Here is a 10,574-nt window from a genome sequence, read left to right as displayed (position 1 = left end):
CCGAAGCTATATATATATTGTTACGGAATTGGGAGAAAAAAAAACAAATAGCAACGGAAACAAAGAAAGCGAAGAACAAACACACAATTTATGTGGAAACCCTTGACGGGAAAAATCACGGGCAGGGAGAAGCAAATCCAATATCGAAAAATTGGTACAAAGGTGAGCAAAATTGCGCGATATCCTAAAATCCCAATTACAGCCGAAAAACCCCAAAAGCATCAAAAATATATATTGTACGAAAGACACCTTAACATTGAAAGGGGGGGGGGGGATAGCTGTGATGTGATTTAATAATCTTTGCGACAAACAATAAAAGGGACACACCAGTTGCTAACGAAGTTGGACGGCAGCTTAATGTTTATGATATTACGTTTGAAGGGGTTAAAGTACAATACAAATATAAGTTTTCTCAGGTATATATATTAGGCTTGAATTTAAGGTGACTGTCTCTTAAAAACGTTGACGAAGTTTTGAAAGATTAATATATTTTTAAAAATTATTATCAACCATGCACTAAAAAACATTGACGAAGTTTTGTAAGATTAATATATTTTTAAAAATTATTATCAACCATGCACTAAAAAACAAAAACCAATTTTTTTAGTAAAGGAGAAATGAGGTTGGTTGAATAGTATGTTATTTTCCCTTTAATATTATATTTATATTTCAACCTGATTAAAAAAATTTAAAAAAAAAAAAAACACTTTTGGTGATTTCAACTTTGGCTTTCATTACGAAAGAGATAATACATACTTTTTGCAGTCAAAAAAATTGTGATAGTACCTACTTTCTATCCAATAATTAAATACAATCATATCGAATAATCCATCGTTCCCTACTTTATATTCTATTCATTCTTCCAATTTTCTCTTTATTTTGTATACTCGACCGAATTGTGGTTTATGAGCTTACCTAAGTTAATTAATTAGCAGGACGTTCGAAAGTTCTTGAAAAATATTTTTGTGAATATTGGTGGATGCCAAATATATATTCCTCATACTCAGAACATCAATATCATGCTTATGGTAATCCTCATAAAATTAATTTTAGTTTCTTAATTAATTATTTATTGTCAATTTGGAAAGCGACCAATTATTTAGTTATTTATATATTGCCGAACAATATAACATGTAACTTGACATTTTCTCAGAAAAAAAAAAAAAAGATGGAAGTTGACGTTAATTATGGAGTATGTAGTTAAAATAATAGAATTGATCTATTAATTATTCATTCTTCCAATTTATGTAGTTAAAATAATAGAATTGATCTATTAATTATTCATTCTTCCAATTTTCTCTTTATTAGCAAGACTTTCGAAAGTCGTTGAAAATTATTTTTGTGAATATTGGCGAACGTTAAATAGATATTTCCTCATATTCAGAACGTCAAAATCATGCTTATGTTAATCCTCATAAAATTATTTTCAGTTTCTTAATTAATTATTTATTGTCAATTTGGAAAGCGTCCAACTATTTACTTATTTATAAATTGCAGAACAATATAACATGTAAGTTAACACTTTCTCAAAAAATAAAAAATAAAAAATATTGGAAGTTGACGTTAATTAAGGAGTATGTAGTTATTAATGATGGATGAAGTTTCTAATTTGGCTCACATAATATATATGATGTGCAATGGTCTATTCAGTACATCCCCGCTATTATTTAAAATGCAACGTAACACGTACGGTCAAAGCTTTGAAATGTTCATATTTTGGAAAAGTAAATGGACTTCTTTTTCTTCTATTATAATTCCAAACGTTACTACCATTTTTCTCTGGCCGCCATGTCCTTTTGGCCTCAATTGAAAAAATATATTATTTATATATTATTTTATATGTCCAAAGATTTTCCCTGTTTGCATACGCTGTTAAATAGTCCTAGCTCGGCAATTTTATTTTTTTTAAAGAATAAGATGAGAAAAAAAAAAAGCAAAATAATTATTAATCAACTTTATCTACCGATAATATGTTATCTTCTTGCAGTAGACCAATATATATATATATATATATATATATATTGTAAAAAATTGTAACATTAATTAAATGAATTTCAGTAGAACAAAAATAGATTTCAATTTTTAGAGATATTGGGCAACAAACAAAATATGCCTATATAAAGGCATGGTGTGGGGGCATCAAAATTCAAAATATAAGCTTTTGAGAGGTATAGCCATTAATATTACTTTTTTCCCTATAGAGAAAGAAGAGAGAGAGCTAGCCATGGCTTCGGAAAAGAGCAAGATTCTGATATTTGGTGCAACTGGGTATCTTGGGAAATACATGGTTAAAGCAAGTGTTTCTGCGGGTCACCCAACTTTTATCTATGTCCGACCCATCAAACCCAATACCGATCCTTCTAAGCTTCAGCTTCACAAAGAGTATGAATCCATGGGAGTCACCATATTCCAAGTACTTTGTTTTTTCTTTCTATATTCTTCTTATATATGTATATATATATTGAGTTTTATGTATTACAAAATATTATATGTATTTAGAATTAATGAAAAGTGTTTGGGTTTGTGGGAAAACAGGGTGAATTGGAGGAGCACGAGAAGCTTGTCGACGTGCTCCGGCAAGTGGACGTGGTGATATCTACTTTGGCTGCTCCTCAACACCTTGAACAGTTCAAGATCATCAAAGCCATGGAAGAGGCTGGTAATATCAAGGTGTGAAAAAGTCACTGTTAACATATATACATATAATTGTATTTCTTAGGAAGGATCAAGGACTTAACAGCCTAATAGCGTTGATAGGTAACTATTAATATTGCTAATAAGTTCCAAACAGCGCTAATAGGTTGTTCTTGGACTAAAATCTAGAATCTTAGATAAGAATCTTGCTGTATATATATATATATATATATATGACCAAAGTCGTGTTTTGATGAATCATATAATGAAAACAGAGATTTGTGCCATCCGAATTTGGAAACGAAGTAGACAGAGTGAGCGGTTTGCCGCCGTTTGAGGCACTGTTGGAAAACAAGAGGAAGGTGAGAAGAGCGACGGAGGCGGCCGGAATTCCATTTACTTACGTGGCGGCCAATTCTTTTGCTGCTTATTTTGTTGATTATTTGCTTCATCCCGGTGAAAAAATCCAAGAAGTCATTGTCTATGGATCCGGTGAAGCCAAGAGTACGTATCAACCATATAGTATATTTTTTCTTTATTATTATATTTTCCACATCATTCCCCGGTCCATGCTAAAATTCATTGGGTTAACTTTTACTTTTCAAGACCAATTTTTAATAGTCAATAACATGTTCTCTGAAATTAGTGGTTGAAAAATCCTTGGCAAATGAGTTGGCTTTCCATTTGAAGCACTTTGGAACATAGGGTGTATATGTGTGTGTGTGTGTGTGTGTATATATATAATATAATTAGACTCAAAAAAAGGTTCATTTTATTCTAACAAAGTAAAGCCTCTTTTGATAACTATTAAATTAGATTGAAAGTTAAAATTTAAAAATAAAAAAATGATCATATATAAATTAAACGATATAATAAATTTCTAATATAAAAAAATAAACTTTATTAAAATTTAATGATCAATAAATATAATTTTAAATATTAATTTTTAATGTAATTGAAAAATTTTTTAAAAATATTATTTTAGATTTCATATTAAAAATCTTATTGGATCTTAATTATATATATATATATATATATATGTGATATATATGTGAATCAATTTCATACTATGTCAATATGATAGTTTTACTATTATATATTTTTTAAATTTTATCAGCAATTAAAAATTAAAATTTAATTAATAATAAAGTGTAAATTAGTTTTATGGCATACTAAAATCATAGGCATTTGGACAAAGTAAACCGTGTAGTAATCCAACCAATTATCTGCATACTTTAAGCTGAAAAATAAAATTTTGATTTTAAAATTATCATTTTGATTTGATAAGAAATGGACTATTTATACATATATTATTTGATATTGAAATATTTTCTATTTATAATATATATCAATCTCTTCTCACATTCACATCGAGTTCACAGTTTTAAACTAAAAATCTGCATTAAATCAACCATGTAAATATATTTTATAAACTTTTTGAATCAGTCAAATTTATCTTACACACCCTAACCTTGTTAGTGAATAAAGTATGACCAAATATATAATATGGAGTTTTGATTCTGAAATTATAAATTGCTAATCAAACTGTATTCATAATTTAGTAATACAATAAAATTTACAAAAAAAAAAAAAAAAAAAAGAAGAAGATATACATGATCCAAATACGAAAGACAGAGAAAATTAAAATTAAAGATATGGTAGACCCACTAATACTTTAATAATTTTTAATATTTGATTGAAAAGAAAATTACTGGATAGATGTAGAGGGATATTTGAAGAAATTATTAAGTTGTGTTGGGAAAACGAAAAAAATGTGCAGCGGTTTTGAATTATGAGGAAGATGTGGCTGCGTACACAGTAAAAGCAGCAACAGATGAGAAGGTAGCCAATAGGGTGATGGTTTACAGGCCACCAGGGAATATTGTCTCTCAATTGGATCTCATCTCTTCCTGGGAGAAAAAGACTGGACTTACCCTCAAGAGAACACATGTTCCTGAAGAGGAAATCATCAAGCTCTCTGAAAGTAAGTCATAAATTTTCTTCTGTTTCATTATTAACTTACCATTATATGATACCTTCCTTGTTTTTTTTTATTCTTATCATATTTGATAAATTTTTATTTTTTTAATTTGTAACAATTTTACTTTATAAACACAGAGGATAGAGTGTTTTTCAACCTATAATCTTGTAGATAAAAATGTGAAGGAAATATTAACGGAGCTAATCTCTTTTAATTTCATATTTATTAAATGGAGGGATGAAATTTTTTTATAGAAATGACCAAATAGTCAAAAGAACGTGTTTGCTATCTTGGCAACCGGTCATAGATTTATATATGAATTAAGATTTTTTTACTTATTTATTTGTATATTTATTTTTAAAAAAGTTACTCCATTTTAATAAATTCATCAGGTGGCCGTGGTACTGAAAGTAGGTCCACTTTTTGCATGTGTTACATACCACATATACATATATATATATATATATAAAGTTGTTGTCTCAGTTGCGCTATTTTAATAAATTCATTATGTAGCCGTGGTACTGAATCTATGTCCACTCTTTTTTCTTTTTCTTTTTTTTGTGGTATGTGTTTCATACATTATTATTATTTTTTTTTTTTTTTCTTTGATAGACGCCCCGCAAGATATTTGTATTAATATACTTGGCTGTCCACATATAGAGTAGTTGTCTTGTGTCTCTGTCCAAACTCCAAAAGCAAATAGAATGGGTCAAAGTCCAATTGATATTCAATGTTGGCAAAAGTTCCAGGAAGTTGTGAATTATATATGATATACATGCATGTGTGCTTGATCTAGGTTATTTTTTTAAAATTATATTTTATCATAAATATATGAACAAATTTCATGCTCATTTCATTTATTCTTTTGGGTTTTATGATCTTTTTTTTTTTTTTTTTCCCTTAATTTCCCTACTCCTTTGCAGCTTTACCTTTCCCAGACAATATACCAGTTGCTATACTTCACAATATATTCATAAAAGGAGATCAGACAAGCTTTGAACTCACTGAAGATGACTTGGAAGCTTCTAGGTTATATCCTGATTACAAGTATACTTCTATTGATGAATTCCTTGACATTTGCTTGGTTGCCCCTCCCAAGCCCAAACTAGCAGCATTTGCATGAGTTTTCTACTTTATTCATTTTCATTACCTAGCTAATTTCCTACACATATTATACATAATTTTGTATCCTTTTGAGGAATATGGGTAATGTTTTTTGACTTGTTGTATGCGAATTACTTGTGTCATACTCCTGTCACACTCCACTAGAGAGTCTATGTGAAGAATAATATCATCTTTGCTTTTCAATTATTTTGCAAAATTATTAATTCCAATTTTCTTTATTTATTTTCTTTTAATTATATAATTTTTAAGTGACTTTATACATAACATTTTTTTTTTTTTGGGGTAAACTTTTATTGGGCTCTTCCAACAAACTAACAACAGAAATTAGAATTCTTATTGTTATGTAGGAGATTCCTCATACGACAGCGATGATTAATTTAAAAATTCAATAATTTTGGATCAAAACCAAACAATTAATGTCTCTCATTTTGGCCAAACATATCTCTTCTCCCAAACATCCTTAGTTTCAACATAAAAATAGGCAGCATCATGTCTGATACTCCACCAGCATTTGAATCCACATAAAGGAAAATCTCTTTTAAAATCGAAAACATCAAAACTACCTTGCACATTTTCCCACTTCATGGAGCACCAAAACAATGTAGTACCCAACCAGCTACAGTTAAATGACCATTGGATATACTGACCTTTTGCAAGATCATGCTCTCCAATGTCAGAATCTCCAGATTTGCAGTGAACATTTAAGTTAATTCCATCACCCAAATCATTTTCAACCCTCACAACTTTCTCCATGAGTGACTGTCCCTCTCCCTGGATGATTATCATCCCAGCTGCAACCAAACACAACCATTGAACAATAATGAAAGAAAGCTTGGTCATGTTTCTGGTTTTCTATTAATTTTTCTTCTTCTTCTTCTTCTTCTGATTCTCAGTTCTAATGGTTTGTGAACCTTTTATAATCCTGGGGGAAATAAATTAGATAGCAATAAAAGGAAAAAAAAGAAAAAGAAAAAAAGAATTGGAATAGTAATGCATAGTTTACATTAAAGAAAAGTGAAGAGAAAACAATGCATAATGTAATAAATGATTTTTGCTAACTTTACATAAATTGCAAACATTAATTGGGGTTTTCCATGAGTGAGGTCTACATTAATGTTTAAAGGATCCTTTTTTTTTTTTTTTTTCCTTTTTTCTTTTTGGGAGTAAATTAAGGCAGATTTTAGCTGCCTCTAACATTTAAAATGTTCACTAGAAATTAATATAATAACAATGATGATGATTCTCAATTTTATAAATTAAATAAATCATTGTCTAAAAAGAGGAGCAACTTTTATTTTTCCGATTTTTGCTGTATCTCCTCAAAGCCAAAGACTAGACTAGAGATTAAGTTTCTCATTTGAACCAGCATATATTACTAATGAAACCATTTTCCTGATCTGCAAATTTTGGTGTAATGAACAGTTAAAAGGTAAAGAGTTTTTACAGAACAAATATAGATCACAAATTCCAAAGCACACCAGTCATTAACTTTAATACAAAAAGTTGCTTCTTTCAAATGTCTCATAAATTGTTTATATATAATAAGGTAGATATGATCTATGCTCAAGAAACTCAACTTTAAGAAAACTAACAAAAACAAAGAAATGAAAAAAAACAAAAAAACAAAAAAACAAAAAAAAAAAAAAAAAACAAAAAGTAAGCAAGAACATAAACTATAACCCCATTGATCATCATAACAAATGTTTGGGGATGATGCTCCTATTTGAAAGCAACAAAGGCTTGCAATCATAAATGAGATGATAAAAATGAAACATTTTCTTTTATACAACATATGCTGATTTCAATATCCAAAATCACATAAAAACTCTGTTTTGTTTTGTTAGTTCATCTTAATCTTTGGTCTTTTATGGGCAAAACCAACTTTAACACGCCCTTTTCTATTAGGCAGCTTCACCCCACCATGATTCCTAAACTTCTGCCACCAATGCAACCTCTTTACAACCTTCTTCTTATGGCCAATTGGAACTTTGCCCCTACCTCCTATCCCTCCTCCTCTCTGCCTGTTTAATTTCTTTGAACGCCTAAGATGTCGAAATAGACCTTCCATGAGCGCATGAACATGTCCATCCTTGTGCTTATGTATGACTGCTGACTTTCTATATTTCCCTCCTGGCACCTCCTCTCCATGGATTTCGTCATGCTTACTTGTTTGATGGAAAATCTTCTTCAGGTGCTTCCATGTATTATGGCGGTATGATGTTTCTGAATGATCATTACCATCACCATCTTCATGATGGTGATGATGGTGATGGTGATGATGGTGGTGGAAGATGAGTCCTAGCTTGTTCTTAAACCTCTTGAACCTTCCAACTGCATTCTTGGAATTTTTTCGACGCCTCGATATGAATGTTTTAGTTGGACTAACATCCCTGTGTCGACGACTTTGTTTTGGATGCGAAAAACTACTACTCTCCTCAGAGCTTCTATTGCTCTGTGAAAAACTATCATGACTTTCTCTATCGTGTTGAGTTGTCCAACTTGGAGAGGAAGATGAAGGAATTGAACTTGAGCTAGTCTCCTCCAATCCTGACTGATATTGCGGATTCTTCTTCCTCGAGGTCACAGAAGCTATTCTGTTCATGGCATTAGTGGACTCCTGCTCCAACAGAGTCGGCCTAATGATCATTTGATGTTTCTTGTTCTTTCCTTTCCTGTTTGTCCCTTGTATCGAAGCCGGTTTCAGCTTGAGATTAGATCCAACATTGGTTGTAGACACTACAACAGAATGAGGTGGCAGAGGAGGTATAGATCTCACTGCTTTCTTCGTTGTCCCTCTGAATGAAGATGTATTCTGAATTTGACTTCCTCTTGAAGTTTGATTATTCTGCATTTTCTTATGTGAAGCGGGGCTTAATCCTGGGTCATCACCACTTAGACAGACCCTTAATCCATGGACATAACTTGACATCATGTCATTGTTCTGACTTTCTGATCGACTCAAAGATTCCATTCTCTCTGCCATGTCCTTCGCATTAGGTTCAAAAATAGGATTTGTTCTTGGTTTTGGCAGTCTTTGTCCTTTAAATTTCAGTCCAGCAGCATTGCCACCCTTTACAAGTTGCTTGGAAGTATCCATGACTGGTAATCTTCCCTTAAACGAGTTATTTGAAACGTATGCAGGCTTGCCACATTTACAAGGCACCGTTCTGGCTGGACTTGAGGTCTCATACTTTCGAGTAGATTGACTTGCTTGTTGAAACAATGCTTCATTTCCACCACCAACAGAGCCACCTTCATGACCTTTCTTGATCAAAGCAGGGTGAGATGAACCATTGTTGGCAGGATCAAGCAGTTTTATAGCCAAAATTTCCGACTCTATTTGGTTGATTGAGTCAGAAACTTCCTTTGAGAATTTACAATCACCTATCTGGCGAGTGAGGCCAAATGCAGATGTTGGTTTACCAGCACTGGTTGAAAAAGAAGTAGAGGAACATCCAACTGAACCACCAATGCTTGAATTACCAACCATTTCAGAGGTTCTTTTCTGTCTTGGCTTTTCACTGCCTTTCACCGCCTTTACAGCATTTTCATTCAGTTCTATTAATCCATTTGCTTGTTGATTAAGTAGCCGATCTTGAAGGTCATTTTTGCTTGGAATCCTGGCTTTCTCATTGAACGGTTTCAACTCCTTAGATGAGGCCTGTTTCTGAAGACAACTTTCAGGTTTTTGACATGAGTTGCAGGGTTTAGAGAGCTCTAAAACTTCACCTTGTAACTTCTTGTTAGGTGTTTTCTCATCATTTTGCAAAGTGATTGTATGTCTTTCAGAATCTTGTCCAGAATTTTGAGTTGAGATGGGAAAGGCTTTAAATTCGCGCGGTATAAGAGGAGGCTTCAACTTCTGGACAACTTTGGCTTGCTGAGGATAGGAATTGGAGGACGTATTTGAGACATCTAAATGAGCTGCTATGATCTGTGACACAAAGGACTTAGGGAACATTAAGAAAATAATCATGAAAGGTCATGGATTTTACAAAAGAATGAATGTATCAGCTAAGGAATTATTTATTGTTTGCAGCTAAAGTTCAGAAACTAATATTGATTAAAGCTCACCTTTGAATGAGTCCTTGAAATTCTTTCAGTAGCATAATCCAATAGATTCTTCAATAGTTGTCTAGCTCTGTTGTCTAGCAAATTTCCACCCTTTCACAAACAAATATGGAAAATTAGGGACCAAAAGGCTACCCAAAAAAATAAAATAAAAACAATTTTCTACTCATTTTTAAGTTTTTTCCCACCTCAAAAACTCATAATTTGCAAGAAAATATCACAATCAGAGAAAGAAAAAGAGAAAAACTACATTAACATACAAACTTTTTCAAACAATCATTTCTAAAACTATATATATATATATATATACACACAATTCTATCGTGTTGCAAATATAATTCCTCACTAGTCAAACACAAATGAATTTTACAAACTTATGTATAACAAGGTCAAATTACTAGACATTTTCCCTCAAAATAAACAATAACACATGATTATAACACAATATATACACGCACATGTATATTTATATACCATGCTCTAGGTTTGTGAGAAAACATACATTTTCTAAAGCCAAGTCATCGATGCCATTATTCTGAAGGAGTCGATATAGTTGTTTCAAGGCAAAAAGATCAGACTCTATTTCCTCAAGTTCCATATATATATATATATATATATATGATAAATTCAAATATTTTCAAGCTTATTAATTAAAAAAAAAAAAAATCACGGAAGATAGAGGTCTGTGAAGAAGATAAAAGTGAAGAAAGGTTTTATTTGTTATGTTTGCTGCGACGGTTTGTTACTCAGGCGGTGCAACCGC

The 10,574-nt window shown here is 31.6% G+C and overlaps 3 protein-coding genes across 3 annotated transcripts; 1 reads left to right on the top strand and 2 right to left on the bottom strand.

Annotated features, from left to right (window-relative positions):
- The first annotated feature begins 2,138 nt into the window (after positions 1 to 2,138).
- Positions 2,139 to 5,923, top strand: LOC107406299 (isoeugenol synthase 1). The gene is made up of 5 exons (XM_016013409.4): positions 2,139 to 2,413; positions 2,536 to 2,670; positions 2,910 to 3,138; positions 4,415 to 4,618; positions 5,539 to 5,923. Exons 1-5 carry the CDS (start codon positions 2,225 to 2,227, stop codon positions 5,736 to 5,738), a joined length of 957 nt encoding a protein of 318 aa, XP_015868895.2. The 5' UTR covers positions 2,139 to 2,224; the 3' UTR covers positions 5,739 to 5,923.
- Positions 5,924 to 6,163: 240 nt separating this feature from the next.
- LOC132800164 (S-protein homolog 3-like) lies at positions 6,164 to 6,580 on the bottom strand. Its single transcript, XM_060813185.1, has one exon. It carries the CDS (start codon positions 6,578 to 6,580, stop codon positions 6,164 to 6,166), a length of 417 nt encoding a protein of 138 aa, XP_060669168.1.
- A 380-nt stretch (positions 6,581 to 6,960) lies between these two features.
- LOC112493055 (uncharacterized) lies at positions 6,961 to 10,469 on the bottom strand. Its single transcript, XM_060813184.1, has 3 exons — positions 10,286 to 10,469; positions 9,815 to 9,888; positions 6,961 to 9,704 (listed from the first exon to the last, which is right to left on the bottom strand). The coding sequence occupies exons 1-3, from the start codon at positions 10,407 to 10,409 to the stop codon at positions 7,581 to 7,583; spliced, it is 2,322 nt and encodes a 773-aa protein (XP_060669167.1). The 5' UTR covers positions 10,410 to 10,469; the 3' UTR covers positions 6,961 to 7,580.
- Between the last annotated feature and the right edge of the window lie 105 nt (positions 10,470 to 10,574).

The sequence above is a fragment of the Ziziphus jujuba genome, chromosome 12 (genome assembly GCF_031755915.1).
Source record: "Ziziphus jujuba cultivar Dongzao chromosome 12, ASM3175591v1".
Taxonomy (NCBI): Eukaryota; Viridiplantae; Streptophyta; class Magnoliopsida; order Rosales; family Rhamnaceae; genus Ziziphus; species Ziziphus jujuba.
This window is presented reverse-complemented; position numbering and strand designations above follow the sequence as displayed.